This window comes from Meleagris gallopavo, chromosome 3 (genome assembly GCF_905368555.1).
Source record: "Meleagris gallopavo chromosome 3, MGAL_WU_HG_1.1, whole genome shotgun sequence".
Classification (NCBI taxonomy): domain Eukaryota; kingdom Metazoa; phylum Chordata; class Aves; order Galliformes; family Phasianidae; genus Meleagris; species Meleagris gallopavo.
Genome location: NC_139406.1, coordinates 46,481,519 through 46,507,462, shown reverse-complemented (window position 1 = coordinate 46,507,462; position 25,944 = coordinate 46,481,519). Strand labels below are relative to the sequence as shown.

The 25,944-nt window shown below is 40.2% G+C and overlaps 1 protein-coding gene across 3 annotated transcripts in view; it reads right to left on the bottom strand.

The window, feature by feature from the left end:
- MYOM1 (myomesin 1) overlaps nucleotides 1-25,944 on the bottom strand; it is a 79,827-nt gene that overhangs the window by 5,643 nt on the left and 48,240 nt on the right. For all 3 annotated transcript variants that reach the window (XM_085220824.1, XM_085220825.1, XM_085220826.1), the window contains 16 exons: nucleotides 23,877-24,033; nucleotides 22,770-22,876; nucleotides 22,613-22,657; nucleotides 18,558-18,694; nucleotides 17,170-17,314; nucleotides 16,662-16,721; nucleotides 16,284-16,351; nucleotides 15,037-15,150; nucleotides 14,304-14,391; nucleotides 13,582-13,620; nucleotides 13,394-13,499; nucleotides 11,779-11,942; nucleotides 10,309-10,345; nucleotides 9,987-10,009; nucleotides 8,335-8,390; nucleotides 3,326-3,541 (listed from right to left, as the gene is read on the bottom strand). In XM_085220824.1, coding sequence (XP_085076950.1) covers nucleotides 3,326-3,541; nucleotides 8,335-8,390; nucleotides 9,987-10,009; nucleotides 10,309-10,345; nucleotides 11,779-11,942; nucleotides 13,394-13,499; nucleotides 13,582-13,620; nucleotides 14,304-14,391; nucleotides 15,037-15,150; nucleotides 16,284-16,351; nucleotides 16,662-16,721; nucleotides 17,170-17,314; nucleotides 18,558-18,694; nucleotides 22,613-22,657; nucleotides 22,770-22,876; nucleotides 23,877-24,033 — 1,562 coding nt within the window. The remainder of the gene's footprint in view (nucleotides 1-3,325; nucleotides 3,542-8,334; nucleotides 8,391-9,986; nucleotides 10,010-10,308; nucleotides 10,346-11,778; nucleotides 11,943-13,393; nucleotides 13,500-13,581; nucleotides 13,621-14,303; nucleotides 14,392-15,036; nucleotides 15,151-16,283; nucleotides 16,352-16,661; nucleotides 16,722-17,169; nucleotides 17,315-18,557; nucleotides 18,695-22,612; nucleotides 22,658-22,769; nucleotides 22,877-23,876; nucleotides 24,034-25,944) is intronic.

The following is a 25,944-nucleotide window of genomic DNA, read 5'->3' as shown; positions in this document are numbered from 1 at the left end:
ATATGTTAGTAGATAAGATTGTGTAATGACTGAATACGTTTGCTGTTTATGTGAGATTCTGAAAACACAATACTTTTATGTAATTTAATGTTAAAAATCCCTCTGATGTGAAATTAATTCTAGAAGAAAATAAATTTATGCCAGATAAAGGTAGCCTGTAGTACTTTTCATTGTACTGGACATTAAGAAATCCCTCACACATCCACTTGGCCTTTATCATTAGCTATGCCTGGCATTAAGCCTCAGATGGTAAGGATTTAAGTAAGCATTAGCTGAGCAGAACTTATTAGGGTCATCTTCACAGAATCATGGAATCATAGAATCATTAAGACTGGAAAAGACCTCTAAGATCATCTAATCCAACCCTCCACTTAACACAAATATTATCCACTAGATCATGTCCTTAAGTTCCAATATCTACCCTTTCCTTAAACACCTCCAGGGACAGTGACTTAGCCACCTCCCTGGGCAGCCTATTCCAACCCTTCACCACTCTTTTGGAGAAGTCTTTCCTAATGTCCAACCTGAATCTCTCCTGGTACATCTTGAGGCCATTCCCTCTTGTCCTGTCGGTATTACCTTTGAGGAGGGGCCAATCAGACCTCTCACCAGCTTTGTTGCCCTTCTCTGGACACATTCCAGGGCCTCAATGTCTTTCTTGTAATGAGGGGCCAAAACTGAACACAGTACTCAAGGTGTGGCCTCATCAGTGCTGAGTACAGAGGGATGATCACCTGCCTGCTCCTGCTGGCAGCACTATTTCTGATACAAGCCAGAATGCCATTGGCCTTCTTGGCTACCTGGGCACACTGCTGGCTCATGTTCAGTTGAGCATTGACCAACATTCCCAAGTTCTTTTCCTCCATGCAGCTTTCCAGCCACTCTGCCCCAAGCCTGTAGCACTGCCTGGGGTTGTTGTGATCAAAATGCAGGGTCTCACTGTCAGTCTTGTTGAACTTCATCCCATTGGCTTCAGCCCATCAATCCAACCTGTCCAGACTCTTCTGAAAGGTCTTCCTACTCAAAGGCAGATTGACACTTCCTTCCAACTTGGAGTTTTCTACAAACTTACTAAGGGTTCCCTCAATCCCCTCATCCAAATCATCAATAAAGATATTGAACAGGATGTGCTCCAGTAGTTAAGTCTATGTCAGTAAACTTTCCTTCATCCCCCAGTCTGGTCAGCTGGTCTTAGAAGGAGAGGAGTTTGGTCAGGCAAGACCTGCCTTTCATGAACTCATGCTGGCTGGACCTGATTCTCCTTAGGCCTCCTTTTTTTTTGTCCTTTACCACAGTGGCCAGGTTGAGCTCATACTGGTCTTTAGCCTTTCTGATTTTCTTCTTGCATATGCTAGCAACCTCCTTGTACTCTCTCCAAGTTGCCTTCCTTTCTTCCTGAAAAGCCAGTACTGCAATAAAATGAGTGCCTAGGAAGCAGCACTGTTTCTGCAGTTGCTGTAGTTAAAAATGACAAGGGAAAGTACGTGAAGGGTACACTCAGATATATCCTTACACAGAACACTAAAAATACATACAGCAGTTCTTTAGATTTTGATGTGGAGAACTATGCTATTCTGAGACTAATTCTGAAAAGAATTATTAACAATGGCACATTACTCTCCTAGTTAGCAATTGGGCTGAAAACAGCTTATGAGCATTTATCATAGAATCATATAGAATGGTTTGGGTTGGAAGGGACCTTTAAGATCATCTGGTTCCAACCCCCTGCTATAGGCAGGGACACCTCCCACTAGACCTGGTTGCTCAAAGCCCCATCCAGCCTGGTTTTGAATGCTTCCAGGGATGGGGCATCAACAATCTCTATGGGCAACCTGTTCCAGTGTCTCACCTCACAGTACAGAATTACTTTCTAATATCTAGTCTAAATCTACTCTATTCCAGTTTAAAACCATTTCCCTTGTCCTGTTGCTAAATACCCTTACAAAATGTCTTCTGCATCATATGATATGTACATATCCAATTGAGTGGAAATAGATACATGTTCCATTGCTACTCTTTAGTTAATAATCAGTGATATTGTTGCAAAATGGCTAACAAGGAGCTTTTAATATATAGAAGTGCGTTCTGGATCTGGATGAATGGTTCTGAAATATTTTTGGATTTGGATGAAAGGTTCTGACATGCTTTTGCCTGAAAAAAACCTTTTTTTCTACTTTCCAATGAAAATTATTTTTGTATTCTCAAAGAATCTTGAATAAATATGTTATTTCTGATCTCCAGTGTTAATTGTGGATGAAATTGTCTGAGATTTCAGTCTAACAATGTACTTACCTAATACCCTTCTATCAAAATTCACGATCAGAACCACATGAAAATACTCCTGTGGCTGAATTGGCAAAAATGCCTTATTGAGTTGTGAAGCAGTGAAGGTCTGGACAGAATAACGTGAAGTGATGGCATCAGGGTTTTTCTGGTAAAAGCTTAAGTGAAGATTAATGTGGATCTAAGGGAAAGCTAAAAGCAATAGCGGTGAGCGTTAAGATGGTAAGGTGATGTGAACAACCAGGATAGCTGTGACCTCCAAAACACGACACAGTGAGTCAAAGTCATGATAGAATGAAAGAAGTGAATTCATTTATTTGTGAACATAGAGATCATACATTTCTGCAGACACATGCACACATTAGTTTTCTGGTCTCCTAAGTCTAGCTTTCATTTATATTACAGTACTTTTACCCCAATTGGGCAGATTAAGCAATACTTATGGATGTAACCTACACCCATATTAAGGCCTCTCTAAATTAACACAGCAATACAGAGGGGCCTTAATGTAGACAAAGACCAGCACTAATTTCTCCGTTGTTTGAATTTGCTAACACATTCCATCTATGCTACATTACCAAAGTTGGAACAAACCTAAACTGCTGCTCAAAAATGCCTTGATCATTTTTCAGTCTTTCCATCTATCTTGTCAGTTGTCTCCACTCAAATGCTTCTTCACTCTGTGTTGTGGGGTCCAACACCCCAGGAACGAGGTAAAATTGTGCAAATGTGTTTACAGCCAGCATGCATTTGGCCTAGGTGAGGATGGCACAGCTAGGTTTTGTGAAGTTAGCAGTAAGGAAGTATTTAGGAAAGGCACTATTTTCCCTGGCACAATTGAGCACATTAGAAACACAAGTGAAGTGAATGGAAAAATCCAAGGCTACCTGCTAAAACAGAAAGCCGCTTACACACACATTTTATGTCAACATTGTCATCCAAAATCTCCCCTATGCTTTTGTTTCTACTCTTAAATTCATGCTTTCGTTTTCTTATTTTCATTATTGTTCTCTTGCTCTTCCTCTGGTATGAACACACTTACGGTGACATCGCTGGTCTCCGTTCCATACTTGTTCTTCACCACAAGGCTGTACTTCCCAGAGTCGTGTGTGGACACAGCGGAAATGGTGAAGCTGACATTTTTCCCAGCTTCGAATTTCAGGATGCAGTTAGCATCTGACACAAACGATTTTTCGTTCTTCAGCCATGAGACTTCTGGGGTAGGATCTCCCCAGACAGTGCAAGACAGATTGAGTGCCTGCAGAAAAAGTACAAAAGGGTTCATATAAGTCAATAAATATTTGCTGTGATTTTTGATGCATAATTTTACAGACGTTCCCTCTCTCTGCATTTCTCTTCCTGCTTTTAGTAAATGGATGCATATCATCAGCAATCAATGGTTTTTGTCAGTCTCCTCTATTATAAAGGAAAAGAAGGAACTCAATTCCAAAACTCCATTACAAAGTTTTCAATATTTTATGCACCTTCTTCTCTAATACTGATTACCAGGGCCTTCTCCATGCATAATGTTTAATATAAAATCAGCTATTACCTGCATTTTTGTGTAAGATATAAAATAAGAATTTGAGGACCTATCAGGCAGATTTGTTCAGGTTAAGCTCGCTATATATTTGCCACAGAAGAAAAGAAAGCATCTTCCTTTTCAAAATAGTTACTAAGTTTGAAGTGTCCCTGGAATATTTTGTTCAGTTTAGGATCTTTACATACCATGCTCCTGACAGCTCCTCCAATGGATTTGAATTGTTTTATTCACTCCTATAAAACTGGCTTTCAATGGAAATCAGAACAAACTTTACTGTTTCTTTGGTGCTTAAGTAAATATTTTGCTTTTATGCAAGTAAGGTTCTAAGCCCCAACAAAATGAAGGAATCATCATGATCAAAGAATCAGTTGTTGGAGAGATCAGCAGCTGAGCAGCTTCTGCAGGCTGGCAAGAGTAACGTGCACGCAGTGTTCAGATCTCATTTCATGGAGAAATATGTGTTTGAGAGATGCTGTTACACATGGACTGACAGAATGCTGTTATCCCCTCCTCTGGTCACAGTGCTGTGGAAATATTCTCACAGAGTTTGCCGAAGCAAACGTCACATAGAGAGCCAAATGTGAAAAGCATTCACATTCCTCAGTGGCACAAATGCCTTTCTCTGGGCCTTTCTTTAGCGAGGAATCAATTTATTGCTAAGTACCAAATAGTGCATGGAGCCAAACTTAAAATGTTGGTCAAAGCAGAATCTAACCTTTCCTCTAGTGGAATTTGAAGGACTTCTACTGCAGAGTAAAAAGGTGTTCAGTGATACATAAGGAATGATGGCTGTGGCTGCTCTACCTGACTGAAATCAAGTTTCTCCTCAATTTTTCTTAAAGCCTCTTGATAGAAAAAAAAAAAAAAAAAAAAAGTTCAAAATAGAGGCAACTGAGAAGGATTCACATTTGGGCACTGCTGCTGTCACAGTAAAAGGCCACTGTGGGAATCAATTTAACAGGCTACTTTCCCTTCCCTGCTCCTTATCTGCTTGTGTGACAGTGGAAGATGGGACAGAATAAAGGCATCCAGAAATCTACTGAAATGAACAGGCAGAGTAAAAATTGAGAAATCTATTAAAATAAACAAACAAATAAATATTTTACCTCTGAGAACAAAAATCAAACTAACACAAATCCCACATCCCCTAAAGATTAAAATGAAAACAAAAGGGAAGGCAAAACATTTCCTCCATAACCAACACATATATCTTGGCATTAACGGAAAGACGCGTCCTGAGTGCGAGGTGGTTAAAGCCTGGTGGAAATGGCCTCTATCTGATTTCCTGCAGCACCTATAGTTGATGACAACATGGGGACTGTGAATGCCTTCTCTTGTAGCCCACTGGTGAGAATGTGGTTTTGATCACCATATCACTCCATCTTTTTGAAAAACATGCGGAAAACAAATGGTTTTACATTTCTCCCTTTCCCTTAACACTCTCAATACAAACATGCCCTCAGCTTTAGTCTCAGCCAGGAATTGCACACGTCCCTTACAGTACTCAGTATTTATTGTGTTTTAGTTTTCTAGCAAGCATGAGATCATTTCTGAGTTGCTCCAGCTGCCACTGCAAGACGCTAATGAGCTTATGTCCTCATCCAGACTGCTGTGTTAGTGATATTATGCAAACCTCAGGTGTTTGAAGTGGTGTCAGTACTCCTTAATTCAAAGAGGTTCAGTGGCAAAAGAAAGAGTCATCACTGCTAAGTCATTCCCCAAAACAGTCACATTTTGCTTAACCTTACATCACTAGCTCCTGGTTAGTATTGGTGCTCCTCCTGATGTTCCCAACTCTTATTGCTGATTTTCCAGCAACTACTGTGCAGAGACATATCTTGTAATTCACTATGTAGATGGCGAGATCTTTGGTCATGCCAATGTTTTTTGGAAGACATTTCCACAATTATGGCACCTTAGCCAAATGGAAGTGGCTGTACCTATCAGCTGCAGATTTTCTGTTTTTTGAGAAGGAGACCGTCTTTGCTTATGTGTTCATATCTTTATTAGGACTCAAAACATGTCTAGACGTTATGGCATCTATCAGGAAATCTGATCTATCTGAAAAACCCTGCATGAGCAAACCTCACCTCTCAATATTTCGGAGTTCCACAGAGAAGTTCACAACCTAAATCTGTAGCTGGGGCACAGATGGCAATACCACTGGAGCAACTAGGTGCTGCAGGTCCAAGCCTTTTGTGTTTCTGCTTGCCTTTTCTGCCTTACACTGCAGATTATCATGAGTAGGGAAGTACAGCAGCAGAGGGAAATATGTTGTGTTCCAGGTACTGCTATTCTCCCTGTGTGTTAGCACATACCTTCATGGGTAGTTTGGGCAGCACGTGAGTTAAAGCAACAAAGTCACGGGAACTCACTCCCTTCTTCCAGCCTACCTGGAGGCACCAACCCCCAACAGAAGTGGAGAATGTATTGCTTTCATGTTTGAAAGTGCACATCTGTCAGGATCCAAAGTGTTCTTGTAAAAATAACCCCCTCTTACTTTTGATAAAACAGCCACTTAGGTTAATTTGACTGTCTGTGCTAGTATTTTCTGTCAGATAAATTCTTCCTAACATGAGCTGACACTTAGCCTTTTCCAATTATATCCCCATGCTGAAGTGAATTTATGTATGTCAGCAGAAGCCTCTTAGGCCATCTGAGCACTGTTTCATCAGCTCTGGTAGGTGCAATACCTTCAGCTCGCTTGTGGAGAGCCAGAAAATAGCATCACAATCACAACATTAAGTCTATGACTGAGATACACATGTGCTTCAAGTTCAATATAGCAGTACCATTCTGTTCATAGAACCCTAGTTACGGCTGAACTTCTATTCAGAATCAGAGGTTGCTATTGCCATTCTTCTGCTACCGCATTTACTCTTTTTCAAAGGTGATTGTGCAGTTTGCATGGATTACACAACAGATGCAGAGAACAGCCTTCCTATTTCTCCGGTGTGTGCAAGCAATAGGCAGATGAGCCAACATCACCCAAACAGCAGTGCGTTCCCCAAACACTCTCTGTCCTACTCTGTTTCTCAAAACAATCATCTACTGCGTTCAGAATCATGAGGTCAGGGATATTTGTCTCAAGTTCTGGGAATTTTCCATTCACTTATTCAAACATCACAAATGTCCTTGCTTTCAAGGGCAATGTGTATCTGGGTAAGATTTTGCAACTCATTTTTTACAAACTCCCTTTTTGTCAAATGTACACAATTTGCTTCAGCGAGCTTATACTCAGCTTTGACTCTCTTTGGCAGAGAGCTTAACACTGATAACAAGCCAAAGCAGTATGAGAAGTTCATCTTCAAGCACAAGTAGCATTAGCTGAGAGTCTGCAAATGCATTCCATTTCTTTCTGTATTCTACCTACCATTAAAATACTTGTATGAATGCTGCTTGTTTTTACAGCATTCCCAGAGCTGCTAAATCATTCAGTGAAAAGTTTTATCAAATGGTGTTTTACTTTACAATGCCAAGATGCTCAGTGTTCCCTGAATTGCTGTAGCCCACTATCCGATAGCTATGGATTACATTGTTAAGAGACTCAGACCAAGATTTTAGAGTCTTAACATTTCTGCCCAGCTCATTGTCAAATACCTCTAACCCAGCTGAACCACTACTAGGTGAAGGTGGAAATACCAGGCAGCTGTTTTGCTGTAGTTGTTATGGTACAGATTTTCAGCTGTGCTCATATGCCTACATTTGGTGCTCGCCCACACTTAAGAAAGAAAGTGGCTGGTGACAGAGCAGAGGAAGGTGAAGAGCAGTTGCTATTAGTCTCAGTCCTACTGTACTACAACTTGTGGAAGCAGAGTGCAGGGGAAAGTTTATGGGATTACAAACTGACCTCCTGGGGCATCTGGTCTGTGCCTGAGCAGTGGCACAGCCATGGTCCCAAGAGTGCCTTGCAATAATCTTTTTGCTAAACTCTGCTGATATAATCTAGTGTAATGCCAGTGTCTTCTGACTTCATTCCCACTTATGCTGATGAAATACAGAAAACTTTCTCCTTTGGTCTGGAAGAGAATTGAGTTACAACAGTTTACTAGTTTTACATCGTTTAAAAGACAGACTACTGGCTGTGCCATACTGTGAAAAAATTAACTCCACCAGGTACAGAACAAATAGCCATCCTATAAGAAAAAGGGAATTAAAACATTCCCTGGTGGAGCCCATATCAATTGCACCCTGCTAGTAAAAATCTAACTGTGAGGCCTGTGTATGAATTTTTAAAAAGCTGGTTGCATAAGGGGTTTGAATCACAGCTCACACTGTTGTCTCACTTTTATCTAATTCTTAAGAAAAGACACTGCCCCAAATAAATAAACCCATCTGTGCAAGACCACTGAGTTATGTACAGAAGACAGGGAATGAATAATGTGACAGATGTCATAGATGAAATCTTTAAAAATAAAATTAAAAAAAAAAAAAAGAATATTTTGCTGTCATTGAAAGACATTTGAGCTGTTTGGCTCTTGGGTAAAGCTTCAATGAATTCACTGTACCTTGCCTTCCTGGATGGTGACAACATCGGGCAAACCTCCAAGCACCCGGGCGCGATCTGAAAAGAAATGAGCATAATTTACTTTGGTTCTCAAAATCAACTGCGTCCCAGATTCTGTTCCCCCTCCAGTTCTTTCCTCTTATCTTATTTATGTACAACTTGTCTCTGATATCTGTGCTGGGAGAGAACTACTCAGCATTCTCAGCACAGCATTTGGACTTTAGAAACATTCCATTCACAGCAAAAGAAGCGTTAACACAGCTGGTGTCGGTCACCTACCGGGCAGAACTAAAGTCCGTGTGGTGCATCCTGCACATTTCACCATCAATTCAGTGTTACTTGCGATTACATACAGAAAATAATAATATTGATTTTTTGAGATCCACTGCTGTAAACAGCGAGATAGATGAGAAGTGATGTTTTTGAGAAGACGTGAATGGGAGCTAAGAAAGTGCTGGAGCTTATGTTTTGATCTAAAAAAGGCTGCAGTCTCATTGAAAGCAGTGAAATTTCTCTGCTTTGCATGGGTACCCGTGTAAACAGGATACGTATCTGGCCTACAGCTTTAAGCTCAAAGTCCCATAGGAATCTTACATAGATACAAATAAGCTGATCACATGCAGGTTTTGATGCACTTATTCTGGGACATGGATTATGTTAGTTATAATCTTGGTGGAGCCTGGCAGAGCAAGGAAAGGACAATAGAGAATATTCTCATCTAATGTACTTGTAAAATATGCACTCTGGAGTAAATGACAACCTGATGGAGCATGACTACGCTGTATTTGCCATCCCTGTATGAATCATGCAATTAGAAATGAACTGCCCAGGGCAGGGCCATTACTGGTCCTTTCCTGCCATCTCATCTGGGCCTACCAGGAATTGCTGTAAATAGCACAACCAAACCGCATTCTCTTTGGAATCTATGTCCATTGAGGAGTTAGCTCCAATCCCTCTACCCATTCTTCTCTGTTTTTCTCAAAATCCAGTTCTGCTTTTGTTTTTCATACAGCTCTGGAAATCATCTGCACTGGGATAAATTTTGTGTTGTTACATTTTCCTATAGATTTTTCTGGAAATAGAAAAAATACTGATCTTAATAATCCAAGTTGAATTCTAATGACTTATTTGTCAGACAATTATTACATATTTTTATTTTAATTGTTGTGTTGGAATTGAAATGTATCCAAAAGTGCCAGAGGATTCAGGGAGCTGTCTTCAGACTATGCAAAAGGTTCTGCTGCTTTCTTACCCACCTCCATAATGCAGAGCCATTTAACATTTCAGATAGTTCCAAACCAACTGAGTGATTTCCACTATCTCAGAAAACAGAGTGACTTTTGGGCATAAAACATGCATGAGATATCTCAACAATAGAGGTGACTTTTGGATAAAGCCAATTGGTAATGAGAACAAGATCTTAGGCTGAAAATATCCACATAACCCACATTTACAGTGTCATTAGCTGCAACGTGCAAATGTTAAATCACTCTTCTTGCTTTCCCCTGGTGCTAGGCCAGCAACAGTTAGGACATGCACATACATGTACACATGCATACGTGTCCTCTTTCTCCCAACAGGCAACCTTCCTGTGTAGGGAGAGAACCTTCATAAACCATTTATTGCAATTACGGTCAAAGAAGCCTCACTTACTTTTCTCTGCAATTGCAGCTTGCCTGGATTGAAAAGAAACAAAGAGAAAATTCAATTTCATTTAATGTTTACGTAGAGTGACTGAAAAATAGATAGCTTATCTCTTAAGTTATCTTTGATCAGTTAAAGAAAACACCTCTCATCGTTTGGCAATACTGCTTTTTCTTCATTACCTAACTGTTGCAATGCAGTCACATGCAAAACTCCTACAGGTTTCTGTAGGATTAGGATTTGTTCCACATGGTATTTTTAGCTCTAGCACAAAACAAACAAATACCATTATTATTTTATGGGTTCCACTGCTGGATTGCGTAATACTTACTTTAATCTCTGGAACTCGGCAAAGGCTTCATCAAATGCTTGATAAAGAGAAAAGTTGATTTTAAAGGTAGGTTCAAACATAGGCTATCACAAATGTCATTTTAAAATGTGGAACTAAATTATAAATATAGACATCATTAAAGAAATATTAATGTATGGAAGCATGTTGTGATACTATATAATCTCTACAATGCTAAATGATTCAACTGATAAAGGCAGTCATGTATACAGCAACTATTTATGCACATATGCATGCGTAAACACTTATTTTTCTCTACAATTTTAGTTTTACAATTACAATTTTAATTTTCTCTAAAATTAAAAATTTAACACAAAGACATAGAGAAAGAACATTAGGTTGAAATTACCTCATAAAACAGAGGAAGTAATCCAAAATATACAACTCTAATGCTATTCAAGCTTTTTTGATCACATACCCCTAGTAGTAAAAACAGTTTTGAGCACATACATCCCAGTAAATAAATATGCATTTATTTATAAATTGTATAACTGGTGTTACTGAAGTTCTCACGCTTCCTTCCCACAGCCTAGTAAATTGTCTTGTGCACCTCACTTCACAGACCACTGGCTTATGGATACAAGAGATTTATTTTTTCCAAGTGCTTTTCACATCTGCTCTAAAGCATTGCACTGATGGCCATGAACAAATCAAACAGCGAACTCTTGTCTCCTTCATAAATTCAGGCTTAGCTAATGCCACGTGGTTGGACAACATCTCCCACTTTGAAAGGGAAGAAAAAATTTCTTTTTCTCAGAAATTGAGGATAGCATACAGAAGGAGCAACCTGGAGATGATTGTAAGTTTACTGGCCTTCCAGAGAGCTTTCAGGCCCAAAGCGAAGCTTTAGGGATGGGAAATGCTTGAGACAGAAAGCCAGCCACTCTGAAGCAGTTAATCTTCTCCCTGGTATGTGAGAGCTCTCTCAGAGTAAGAGCTTCCATCAGTCAATCAAATTAATCTTATATGTTCCTGAAACATTCCTTCATTGTGCCAATGAAAGGGACTAGTCTTGACATCTCTGAAGAATAAGGAGCCCTGTTATATTCATCAAAGAAATACAACAAATAACAGAACAAACTTGTCCTTCACTTCCTCTTCCAAATATTATTAGAAAGAAAGAGACAGAGAAGTCATTCAACACCACGGCTTGTGTTTAACATTGCCCATCAGTGCATGGGGTTTTGTGGGAAAACTCAAAAACTGGGCTGACATCTCCATAGACAACTCCGAGTCAAGCTGCAGACTGGTATTTGGACAGGAAAAAGTCAATTATGATTTATAACTTGAGAGTTCAGTATGGGGCAAATGGATGACACTACTGCAAAATGCCAAACTGCAGGCAACATGCAGAGACCCTACAACCCAAAAGATACGAGGTCTGTAGCAGTGCCCACTCCACCACAGTGTTATACCCGTGTTCAGGTAGTATTAACAGTGTGAGCAGCCTACCTTGCCCAGAAAGATCCACTGTCTTTTTGTGTCCAGTTTTACCATCAAAGAGTTCCATTGTGTATTTGCCTTTGTCTTGTGGAGTTGGCTCATTGATCTGCAGCCAGATCTGTTCCCCAGTGACACCAGTCTTCACTCTGTCTGTATACCTAATCTGGGTATCGCTGAAAAATACAAAATAGCGTTACCCCTTCATTTTAGTGAAATATAAACAGGATTTTCTGTGAGAAATGTCTAGTTACTAAATGACTTCCAAGGTAGCATGGCATGCCATCATATTTCAAAGCTTTAGAAGCCAAATGTCAACTGTAGACCAAAGGGGCAGAATTGTTATGACAGACTTTTTCTGTTCATTTTCCATTTCTCCTCAAAGTCTGTAGAATGAAGATGCAATCTGAGACTACTACCCGAGCCACAGATATGATATATAAATTTTAAAATCTGACTGGTAATCCGTGTGTATCCTCGAATGTTCACGTTCTCTTCTTAGCATAAGTTTATTTCTGCTTGGGCACAGCAGAACTATATAAGGCTGTACCTACAAAAAATCCCACTTTTGTTGCAAATGGTGTTTGCCTAGTTTCAATGTTTCCTCACGTTCTGCTGTGCTTTGACTTTTACAATCAAATGCATTTTTACATGAGTACATCTTCTTCCACAAAAAAAGATCAATTTTTCAGCTTCTTAACTAGACAGTTAATTGCCTTGAATGAAGGATATGATATTTCTCAAGCAAGCTGTTCATTTTCTTTTTAATTGATGGCTTTGAATATGCTAGGGAGTCAAAGATCAATTTCATGTGTTTCAAGATTAAATTAATTTCCAAAAATTAAATAGAGAAAAGACAGCGACAAGAAAGAAAGATAGGAAAAAAAAGAGAAAATGAAGAGAGAAAAAAATCCAGAACAATCCATATTTGCTTCTAGTTTTCAAACGTTTGAGACTCCTGGAGATACCATGTCAAATGGGTGCCAAGAAAGGGGAAAACCTCAAAATGTTACCATGTCCACACGAAGTGAAGCAGGTAGATTTAAAGTAAACTGAATTGTTTATTTCTCTGAGTTTTCTAGTACAACTCTTTACACTGACTGAGAATTCAAAGCTGTCTCATGGATTTGGGTACACAACTTCCATTAATTTTATGGGGAGCTGGGCGTTCAAGTTTATTTTTAGAGACTCAGTTCTCCTGTCTGTCCCATTTAGGCTTGTAGAACTCACAGGAGGCCCTGTCTGGATTTTACTGCCCTGGGTGCATGTTAAAGCTTGCTTTGCCTCCAAAACATGAACCCATGCATGAAGAGGATGTGCCCTTTTGCCCTGGTCCCTGTGAATTATAGCTTTTAGACAAGCAGGCCTCCAGGCCTGGTATCTTTGAGCCAGAGGCAGTAATTTCTAACAGAACTTGCCAGTGCCATAGATTATACACATGTCACTCCTCAGAATCACTCCAGAGGAAGAAGCAGCTCCCATCCAGGAGGTGGAAGTTCTCTGAAGCGATGCAGCCCCGACTCATGAGGGATGATGGAAAGACCTAGTTTGTCTCGTACATCTAAGTTCTTTCTGAGTCTACAAACACCAAATTGCACAAACTTTTGCAAAGGTTTGGCATACTTACTTGTGCACCCAGCCTACTCTCAGATCATCCACATAATAGGTGACAAAGGAGTACAGCCTGATGCCCTCGGCTGTGCTCTGGATTTTCAGATCTGTTGCAGATAAAGCTGCAAGAAGAACACATCTTTATTTGCAGCCATTCACTGAGTGTCACAAGTCATTTATCAGAGAAGTGACTTAAATGCTTACCAATCCTTCTGCATACTTCATTCATCAGATCTGCAAAAGCTGTGGAGACAAAAATGCATAAACTAAGACTCTGTGTCTGCAGCTCAATCATAGTCAATCATAGAACAAGCACTGCCTCTGAAATAATTTCCCCAGGCAGTTCCAAAAGTAAATCAGATCTACACTTTAAAAAGTATTAAAAAGCTGTGTTTGCCTATTATTCCACAGTTTCTAGACTTTATTTTACCTTGATGAATACTGCTGCAGCAGAACTAAACTATGTTTTCTTCTTTTTTTCATGTGAATACCCATATTCACTTGGAATGACAACTCATTTATATGCATTACAACAGTTTTGATTTTTCCCCAGTTGCTTGGAAAATTAAGTGGTCACAATGAGTGGAAACGTCTCAAAATATATGAATGCAAAAACATAAAAAAGTGAAATTTTATAAAAAATATCTAGTTCTATAATTTCTTCCTATGATTGTTGACTTACACTACTGATGAGCCCTGTGGAAAGAAGTTATTATCTAGCTTAGCACCAGTCATCACATTATCCCAAAATTATACATGCAATAAGGCATATTCATATTCATACTGAAAAATCTGCGCTGTTCTAGTGAGATGATCTTTCATGCAGGAGGAAGGAAACTACAGGAAGGTGATGCATGCAGCTGTCTGTATTGCTTTGACCTCACATACAGGCTGCTTGGCTTACAGAATGCAGAAAGGGCTCTGACCTGTGTCTGTAAGTTTCAGCTCACTGACGTCCTTCCCTCTGTCATCCTTCAGTATGACTTCATAAATTCCAGTGTCTTTCTTAGAAAACTGTAAAAACAGTATTCAAAATGGTTTCTGTACAAAAACCTAGATCTACGTCCTAGCTCATCCTCACCCTCCCCCATCCCCGAGGAGATGCCTGATGTCTGGGGCTGCTCTGATGCCCCCAGTGCCCTACTCCTGGCTGGGGTTCTGGGATGGGGCCTGGCAGCTGGGCTGTGCCTTGATGAGCTCATGGAGGGACTCAATCTGCACAGGTCTCTGATGCTAATTCCCTTTTTCAACTAGAAGAACGAGAACCAAAGAGACTGAGTGATTAATGCAAGTCAGACTCCACACCTTGAGACTGTAAATCTCAAGGAAGTCCCTTGGGTAACTTCAAGAGGGTGCTCCCATGAGGGTCAGAGTGAGCAGCACTTCCTGAGTGCAAGTCACAACATAAACAGTCTCTTTCTGTTGTGAACTGATATGCAAAGGAAGTGTCGTACTTATTATCTCTTCTGTCATCATTTCCTGAAAACATGAATGAACAGTTAAAGATAGAAACGTGTTTTAGACAAAATGCAGACGCCTTGTGAGTTTTTCCATTTTTAAAACCCACTTCCTTTTTTGTTTGTTCTGTTGAAATACCAGATCATATCTTTCACCTGATTCACAACATTCAGATGAGGACTAGCACAGACAGTCACTCACCTCCGATATCAGCAGGGTGCACACACCATCTTTAAAGTCATGCTCTTCATCTACCATTATCTCCCTGTCATCTTTGTACCATACAATATGTGTTTCCTTCTTAATATTAGCCACCTAAAATGGACGAAAATCATATCATAGTTATTTTCTGCATTTGGTCAGATGAACCTCACATTGCATGGATTAATCTGTTTGAACCCTGGGTAAGCATGAAAGAAGAGCTAAAGCTCTGCAACCTGATTGTAGTGAGTTACAAGGATGCTGCTGGAGGCCTCACAGTTAAAATGAAGGCTGCAAGGAGGAAACAGAAGGGAAGAAAAGAGAGAAAAAAGGGTTATCAACAGCTTCAAGGAGTCCAGTGATCCTGTGAATCTAGCCCAGGGGATTTTGACACACATAAACAGGCAATAATCAGAAAGTCTTTGAATTCACAAAGACTCATCACACCTATTAAGGTCCCTTTTGCTCAGCAGGTGGATGGTTGGATGGATGGATGACAGACTTGAAGAAAAATGTCTAAGCTATATTCCAAGGTGTTTTGTCTGAAATAAGCAGCAAGAGCACAGTGTTTCTGGTTTTTCTCTGCTTGCAGTACCCAGGGTGACATGCAGGGGACTGGATGACAGACCTAGCTCACTGCCTCGAACTGATGGGAGAGCTGTCAGGGAATGATGGGCATTATGGCCCTGAGGCAGGCACTCTGCATTCCCCCAGAACAAATGTTGCCATCATCCCATCCTCCTCCTGTCCCGGTCTCTCTCTTAAATGACTTAGGAAGCTGTGCAGGTGCATCTAACTAGTCCCCAGTAACACAGTGGTGATACTCAAAGGGTATGAAACAAGGATATTTCCCTTGCTGAAGGTTCTTTTGCATAAGCCTTTTCCTCCTATTCCATGCACAAAAACTAACGCACTGCTGTTTGTTCAGATATCATGTTTCTGCAAAGAAACCAAAGTTTACCGATTATACTGCTGGAGTACAAACTATTTGAATTTCACCACTGTCTTCATCAGTTTTTGAGCTGCTTTGAGCTGAACAAGGAGGTAAGTTTTGCCCAAGTCTCAGATCATTTACAGTCACACCAGCATGATTAGCCCATGGTACTTTCAATGGCTCTGTCTGTACTCAATATGCAGTTGGGAATCCAAAACCAAAGGCCATCTATTTAGTCCTCTTAGCCATCTAAACAGATGTTAATCAAAGTGTTTCTTGGAATGCTGCATTTAGTGTTTTCTTTACCTCTTACCTTACATTTCAGCATCACGTTACACTCATCAGTAACTTCCCATCCCAGCTGATCCACAAAATGAGAACCTGTTCGAAGTCACAGACACATTTTTTAAAAAAACATGAGTGCTATTCATGATACAAAAACAAAGACAAATCTGTTTTTCTTCATGAGATATTTTAAAGTGTTTTTGTTTTTTCCATTTCTCCTTCAAAAGGTAAGCAACTACACAACAGAATAGACTAGATGTCTTTTAAGAGTCCCTTCCAATTCAAATGATTTTATGATTCCATAAAAAATGTCTATCTCAATTTAGAGTGCTCAATTTAGAGTGTATTAATATAAACAAACTCTTAAACTAAACTTACATGATTATCATGAGTATTCTTATCATACCTTGTTTCCTATGCCACTCTTTTCTCTGGAATTCTGCTTCATCTCGCAACTTCTTGAATACTGGAAATGAAAACCATTAACACATATGAGGTTATATGTACTACATGATTTACTAGAGCAGTACTGCTACCAGTGCAACTCTGTCCCTTGGAGGTCAAAGACAATCCTGTCATCAGGTCATTCTTTCTCTCAGCAACGAAATACTGCACATTTTCTACACAATCTAACATAGGGAACTTGCTTTAGCAGGGGGGTTGGGCTTGAAATCATTGCATCTGTAGAAAAGCAAGCCCTGACAGCCTTCAATATTTTACATTTCTGTAACAATTCCCTTTCCTCTGGGCTCTTTTAAAGTATCAGTTCTCATACACTCTCTGTTCTATTTGAGGCAGATAAGTGCTGTGACATGAACTTTTAATAGTACTAAATCAGGAAAACAGTGGAAAAGTGATGACTGCCAACCCTGGTATAACTTTCCTAGCCTACAGCATAGCATAGATTCACATACCATCACCGATGAGGACCAGGCTGGACTGATTGGTTGCTTTTCCATCCTGCAGTTGGAAAGTGTAAGTCCCTTCATCCTTGTCCTCAAGTTTATCCATAATCATTTCAACAAGGCCAGTACGCTGGTCCACCTTCATCTTATATTTCTTCAGGAATGGAAAGTAAATTAATTAATGAATATCAGAATCACAGTATATTTGGCAAACATTGATATCTTTGGGGGAAATTCTGTTTTCTTTGTTCTCATTCCCACTATCTCTTTCCCTGGCTCTAAACATAGAACATAAATAAGAAATCTGCTAATGATGGAAGCATGTAACAGTCCTGCTCTATGATGAGTACTGTGATCTTTTTCATTAGAAAGGCATGGATTTGTATCTCTTTAGAACACTATTGCTTAGTAGTCAACATTTTTTTAAAAATTTCGCATAGAATGCTCTGGCTATCACAGAACCACAGAATGGCCAAAGTTGGAAGGGATCTCAAATATCATGAATCTACAACCCTCCTGCCACATGCAGGGCCACCAACCTCCACATTTAATACTAGACCAGGCTCCCAGGGCCCCATCCAACCTGGCCTTGAACGCCTCTAGGAACGGGGCATCCATAACCTCTCTGGGCAGCCTGTTCCAGCACCTCACCACTCTCTCTGTAAAGAACTTCTCCCTGACATCCAACTTAAATCTTCCCTCTTTCAACTTAAAACCATTTCTTCTTGTCCTGCAGTTATCTACCCCTCCTGTTTGTAGGCTCCCTTTAGGTACTGGAAGGCTGCAATGAGGTCACCCTGCAGCCTTCTTTTCTCCAGGCTGAACAAGCCCAGCTCCCTCAGCCTGTCTTCGCAGGGGAGGTGCTCCAGTCCCCTATTCTCATAGAGTGCGCTATCTAACTATTAGTATTGCAACAAAAACATGCCACAAGTTGTCCTTGGGAGTAACAAGCTCTGCTGCTGAAAACAACCACTTGTGAGTTTTCCCTTGGTGTAACACATTCCTCCGAACAGGAAAAGGATTTGAGAAGAGAGAACAAGTGGTCATAGATAAAAGACACTGGATGATCTGAGCTACTGCAGTGATTACTTGAAAACCACAGTAGTTCCTTACCTGTAACTACTTTCTTCCGTATGTTTCAGGACCTTCTACAGTACCCATTAGTTAACAGACCACGTTGTACTCACAAAGGAGGCAGGAAGGATGTTTATAAACTCCTTCAGTCGAATTTAGCTGGAGCTCAGAACTATAGACAAAGTCTTTCTAGCAAGTGGTATTTTCAATGACATACATTATTTCTGATGAAAATGCACTAGCGTTGAATTCTAATTGGAAGCTATTGAAGATATTAATGCTCATTTGTTATAAACGTGCAGAAAGGCAATGTAAAGCCTTACCTCTCCATTAAAAATTTCCTTGTCATTAAATACAAAGTTGGCCTTTGCATTGCCAGACAATTTTTCAGCTTGCAACCAGAATCTCACTTCTCCTTTTTCCAGAATTTCTACTGCCAGCTCGGAGGCAAGTGGAATAGCTACAAAGAAGAGAGACAAGAATGAAGCATATACTTTTCTGCATAGGAACAACTATTTTCTTCACTTTTTCCATTAACTTCCGTTAATGTACGCAAGGTAACTAGCTTACAATAATTCTTTGTACCAATGGAATGCCTTTCCACCCATATGTACACAGAGCAACAGGCAAGACTGAATTATTTGATCTTTCTATCTCTAGGTCTATACAGAGTTGAAACATTCACAATTTGAATTGTGCTGGGGTCCCTCCATTCCAACACGGGGCTAAAGGTAAACTGCAAGCATCTGCAGCACAATGTGAACCTGCCTGGTGCAAACACATCTTTAATGAGTCACTTAATGTTGTTGCAAGGCAGTGAAGTGACTCATTAAGGAAAAGATAAAAAAAAAACAAGCACAAAGGCAGATCAGAAAGTCAGCTGCTGAACTGCAGGTTGGGAGATTTTTGTAAGTAATTCTTGCTGAGTGGGACCTTTATCTCCAGAATTCGCTGAATATCACAAAATGCCCCAAATTTCCCCATTACTAATAAACATCTGTTTATTTATGAATAATGGAAATCCCCACATTCAGTAAGCTGTGTAAGCAGGAAAAAAAAAATCTTGTAAAGAGTACTCTACTACAAACTACAGTCTTATTTTTTCCTTATTCCTGTTTGTAAAAGTACTCAGCATGCTTTCACTTTAACATTTTGTCAAGTTATTTTAATCAGTAGCATTAAACAGGGGCATTTATACTCTGATATCTGGGGATATTTGCTCATTTTATTATTTCCCATCATTTTACCTGTCTTAGTGGACTCTCAAATTTCCAACAAACTCATATACATAGATCATGCATGCTGTATGTGACCTCTGCCCCAAACTCCACTTTCACAGCAGTGTAAAGTCTGCCTTGCAAGGGTGTAACTGAGAAGAGTGCACAAACAAATTGCAAAACACTTGATTAAGTGTGCGGTGATGGGTGTCACCCTATACCTCCTCCCATACAAACCCCAGGGCAGGGTTTTTCCTAAACTTCACTTACGTAGAAGCCTCGCTATAGGGAGAGGACTGGGACTGGTGTAGAACTTGGCATCATTTATCTTTCATTTTTCACCATGCTAATTCAGGTTGGACACTAAGAAAAATTTCTTTTCAGAAAGAGCAGCGAGGCAGTGGCACTGAGGCTGCCCAGGGAGGTGGTGGAGTCACCATCTCTGGAGATGTTCAAGATGTGTGGATGTGACACACATCCACAGGATGAGGGATGTGATTAGTGGGCATGGTGGAGAGGGGGTGATGGTTGGACTAGGTAATCATAGAAGTGTTTTCAACCTTTATGATCCTACATTTCTAAACAATGGGATACTTTCTGGAGCTATTTTCTGGGGCTGAACACCACTGCCAAATCAGGTGGTGGCCATGCGTGAGGACTCCCTGCATCTTCTTTTCACACGAGCACCCTTTCCATAAATCTACACCCTCCCACACTCATGCTTTTGGTGCCACAGAACACGTCTTTGATGAATATAAAGCTTCTGGGTGGTGAGGACACAGAAGAAAAAAAGAAAAAAGAGAGCGATGAAAAAACACAGAAGAGAAAAATGTTTAAAAATGAGCCCTACAGAGACAGGAGTACTAAAAGGAACCGGTTGTGAAGCTTCCTCCCCTACTGTATTGCTTGTGAGAAACAAAAGGAATGTTATATCTTGCATAATTTCTCAGAACAAACCACCAGAAATGCTACAGAGCCTGCAGAAGTAACAGGAGGAGGGTGAGAGCAGACATCAGGCTGCTCTGCTTTTGTTTCACTGTCAGCTCTGTGGGAATGTCAAAGTCCCAGCATGCAATTAACAGTGAATATCTTAGTCTAAAAAGGAAGAAAATACCTCAGAAACTGTTCAAGAAGAAGCTGAAAGGACATAAATGGATCATTTGTGGGAAAAGGCCACTCACTCCCCCATCTAAAGTAATCAGACAGGTCTGTGTAACAGTCCTCCACCAGTAATAACCCTATTTCAAAATATTTCCATTTTACAAAACACAAACTGTCTTCAGGGATTTTGAAACGCCATCATGCTTTCAAGGTTTCACATCCTATTTGTATAACATCACAGATTACCACGTGCAGTTGACAGAAAATCTTCAGGCAGATGCTAGTGCTAAACTGAAGAGCTGGATTATTTGTTTGCAACCAACACCAGTACAATAGGATGTTCAAGAGCAGTAGAGTTCTGCAGGACTGCATTATCTGAGCAACTCATTTTCCCACAGTTACTTGCTGCAGACGTTTCTGAGTAGAAGCTAGAGTTAAGTGCAGTTGAGAAGTACAAATCAAACAACGTGCAAGAGCTTATGTTGAATCAGAAATGGCAGCAACTCATTTTCTGTCAGGAATTTGGGTATTCATCAGATTAGTGTTTATAAATATCTAAAAGAATGTGAGAGGCAAATGGATGAGGCCAAGTTCTTTTCAGTAATGTGTACGGATAGGACAAGGAACACTGACCTAAAACTTGAACATAGGAAGTTCCATAATACCATGCAGAAAAGCTCCTTATAGTAAGGGTGACAGAACACTGGAACAGGTTGCCCAGAGAGGCTGCGATGTCTCCTTCTATGGAGATATTCAAGATTCATGTGGATGCCTACCTATGTGACCTATTGGAGGGAATCTGCTTTAGCAGAGGGTTGGACTCAATGATCTCTTGAGGTCCTTTCCAACCCCTGCAGTTCTGTGATTACTCAGAGAGATGACCAAAGTTTCATGTTGATCCATAGTTCATTATTATTTTCCCAGTCTCATAGATAAATGAAGATATATTTCAACCTATAATTGTAATTGATAATTTTGTAGTGTTCACAGGGCCTAGCAAGCCCAAAGCAAAAAAAGAAGTTTCCTCTCCTCTGATTTCACCTGCTTCCCCTGGAGGCTCTATGCACAGTGTACTAACACCTAACGACACATAAAAAAACCCAAACCCACATTCTGTATCCCGAGGAACTTATTTTTGAGACATTAGTTATTAATACAGAATGTGGCAAAGAGCTGAGCAGAGAAGGGTTGGGGCAAGTAAGGACAGGTGACAGCAATAAGGAGATGTGATGACTCATGCTCAGAGTGAAGATAGGGTTGGGAGAAATAAACAGGGGGTGCTTGGGCTGTCAGAATATTGAGAAGAGCAGAGTTGATATTGAAAGGACCTGAAGGGAAATGACATGTACAGAAAGACAGGCAATTTGTGTGGCCAAGTTGTGGTGGGGCTGAGAGGAATGATGCAGGCTGGGCTAGTAGAGGTGCCATTGTTTTCTTATTTTTCTTATTATTGTTTTCTTCAGTTATACAAGCAACATTCCACTGAAAATAAAAGGTTGTGCCACTGTCAGGATATTATGAAGATATAAGAAATCTGTGAACTTGGCAAAAGTATCACTCCAAGAAGCAGGAAAGGTATTTACATCTCCAAGTGGAACAGAAAAGAGTGTGACAAATCTCAGCAGAAAAATTCTGTATATACAGATAACTACACTGCTTGCTCTGTTAACCGTAATTTTAAATTGTTTTAATTTCAGTTGAGATGAAATTAGAGGGGCAGATAATTTTTCAAATTCAAGTGTTCAGATCAGGCTAGGCACTCCAAGTAAAGACAAAAAGCTGCTATGAAGAAGAAATAAAACCATTAAGACACTTATTTTCAGTCCAATATAGAGCATATACTTAGTATATACTTAGATCAGTAACCTGCAAAAGAACGGGAAGAATATCAGCAATACACAAATGCTGTGAGTGAGAAAAATAAAGGAATCATAGGTTTTCAATTCAAAAACACACATCTGAAAGCAGTCTAGCAACTTCCCTATCTGATGCTGGCAGGAGCTTCGTGATACATACCCCAGTGCAAAACTCTCCCTTACAGACATGTTTGATTCACTTACTTGGGAATTTGCGTTCATGGCTCAGAGCAAGCAGGCGTTTCATTTCTGCAAAAGATATGAAGTAATACATGGATATCATGAATACAGAAAAGACAAAAGCAGGAAGAAACAGAAGGCAAAGCAAAACAAGCATGCTTAGAAGATGCTGTGTGTCTACCTTCTTCATCAATTGTGTAGCCTGACGAAACTCCATCGGTGTCTGTAACAACACAGGAATAAATTCCCAAATCATCTTCCCCAAGATTCTTAAAGATTGCTTTTGACCTTTGGGAAAGAAACAACAACAAAAAAAGATAAAAAAGTAAAACTAGTCTGAACCAAGATCCTTTTTCACTGTTGCAAAACCAGATTAAAACACCCTTGTATTAGCTTCTGCTCTGACTGCAAGGCAAATACAGGTGTCCTGACCAGAATAAACCAGGGTAGGTTATTCATGTGTGGTACAAATGGAAATAGCCCAGCCCGTGAAGCACCCATGAGACTGAAAGGTGACCAGTTGCCTGTTATGGGACAACAGCAGAGAACTGGGTGCAAGATTTGTAACTTCTCCAGGAAGCTATAGAAGCTCTCAGTGCCAGAAGTATTGGACTTAAAAGCATACTGTCTAGTCTTTGATGAATGAGGAAGGATATTCTAAGTGGAGGCTGATTCAGCTTTCATATGCAATACCAAAAGTGGTGTTTCTTCCTGCATGGTTTCTATAACCAGAAGAGCACACAGATACTTAATAGGCTGCACCAGTACATTTGCCTTTTCTTCCTCTCTGAAAAATGCCTGAAAAAAACTTGTAGAGAATTGCTTGCTTGCTTGTAGAGAATTACAAATCAGGTTAGTAGCCAAATCAGGCTATGGTGATATTATAAAAACAGCATCTTGCTCAGATGATTGTAATGTTACACAGTCAAAGCATTTAGCAAGCAGACAAATAATTTAAGCCTTTGGAGATTTAACATAACAGCAATTGGAATAATCTGTCCTGGCTGGCAGGTTGTAAGAGGACAGAGCACAGATTTTCTCACTCTGTGCCTAAATGTAACTACGAGTAAACTGCCTAACCAGAAGGCCTGACTCATTCTGTGCAAGCTACAATTTCCATATGGTCTGCACATAGACTTGCTGACAAACAGCATACTCATGCCGAAGCCTTTTGGTAACAATGGCAGATAGAATTGCTACTGAGGTCATCCATCCAGAAAGGATGGATTTCTGTGGTCTGCTGAGGTTTTTCAAACATGAGATGATTGCTACCACTGAGTGCTCTTACTTTCCGCCTTTGGAATCGATGTCCAGTCGAGAGTCATCCTCAATTGGTTCATAGTTCTTGGACCAAACAAACTTAGAGTTTGGAGACATCTGATCACATTCAAAGTTCAAGGAAATGACTCCATCGTCATCCACATTAACCACCACTTCCTTAGTTCCTGAAAGATCAGAACAAGGCAATTCCATTTTCTTAGAGATAACAGCAAACAAGTCTGATTCATAGGGTGGATTGAGAAGATCCTTTCTATTTTGGCAGGTGGCACATAAAGTGCTGCAAATATTGACAACATCAATCCTTGACTACTGACTAGATTTCTCATCCTAACACAAATAAATTAAGGAACAGATTAAAACACATTATAAATCAACTGATTTACTTAAGCAAGTCTAAGCACCCGTGAGACTATGATATTTTCTCTAGAAAAAAACCTGAAGGGGAAAAAATGCAAGCCTCCAATTCCATTAAATGCTTGAATTATTAAATAGCAATATTTTCTACGCTAAGGGGTAGTAAGTGTTTTCATTATGTAGCAAGAGTTTCTCATTCCCTAATCAAACAAAAGCTCTAGAGGGAATACTGGGTACAAATGTGGATGTTTAAAAAGGTGCAGGAGGCAAAAGAGGAAACAACCAAGCTGCTCAAGCTGCACAAATTTGTGCAACTGAGGCACATTTTTGGTGACTCTGGCTTCACTCTGGGTGGTTGGCTTAATTGCTGTGCTTGGCATCTGGCCCTGCAGCCATCTGCAGCATTAATGAGGACACACAAAGGGTGTGAATATTTACAATTAGCCGCTAAGTCGCCCACCCTGTTTTGCCAGTACCTGCAGTCCTTGGGCTGGATAAGGTGACCCACTTAGTCCCTAAAAGGCCCTGAGTGAGTCCCAGATCAGGAAATGGAATGCACGTCCTGCATGCTCCCTCCATCATGAAGCACAGGGAATTTTATCTGGGAATCCTGTACCTGCGGCATTAGCTTTCATTTCAGCAGCTTGTCTGGTAATGCCACTGAAAGCACTGAGAAGTGTTGGAGAACATCCAGCTTCCTCTGAACAGCTCAGAGCTGCAGCTTACATCTGAATGGGGTACTCAGGTTATGTTACTGAGTTTAAGACAATGCTGGGCTGCCCAGAATGCTAATGGCGTGCCTTCTCACAATGCATTGTGTCTTAATAGAGCCCTATTCCCGACACTGAAATTAAGGGCTTTGTTTTCAGCATAATTCTTAATGAATCTCAAGTATGCAAGGAGATTTCTGTGTTTCATCATTCCAGTACTATACACGTCCTCTCCAGCACTGCGAGTAGCTCCTGTAATGACAAGTGATGTACATGCAATCTTCTTATTCTTTATAATTTGCTACGACTGTTTGATGAAATATTAGATTAATATCCCTGGTTTGGCTTTGTTATTTACCAGCCCTCATGGGAATGAAGCACAATAAGAACCAGGAGATGATTAATGGGTACTAAGGTCTACAAATATTTTGCGAGGCAGCTGCACATTTTTCAAAATTTTTATGATGTAATTTATTATATGCAAATTCATTGCTTGACATTTCACTAATGTTTAGTTGACATTCCACTAGTGTTTAGTTTCCTCTTGATCATTAGCACGTGAATGTTTGGGCGGCAGCTGATGTGATGTGTGAAGAAACACAGCCAGAGGGTACATTTGAAGAGCAGCATCTCCTACATTTTTTTTTAGAGTATCCACATTAGAATCATAGAATGGCCTGGGTTGAAAAGGACCTCAAGGACCATCTAGTTTCAACATCCATGCCATGGGCAAGGCTGCCAACCAATAGACCAGGCTGCCCAGAGCCACATCCAGCCTGGCCTTGAATGCCTCCAGGGATGGGGCATCCACAACCTCCTTGGGCAACCTGTTCCAGTGCATCACCACCCTCTGTGTGAAAAACTTCCTCCTAACATCTAACCTAAACCTCCCCTGCGATGGGGTTAAATTTTTGGTTCTGCTATGGCTTGGTCAGCAGCACCAAGGGCAGAATCTGAAAAATCAGGTAATTGCAATTTTATACTATCTTAGTATGCTTCTGATTGTGTTGT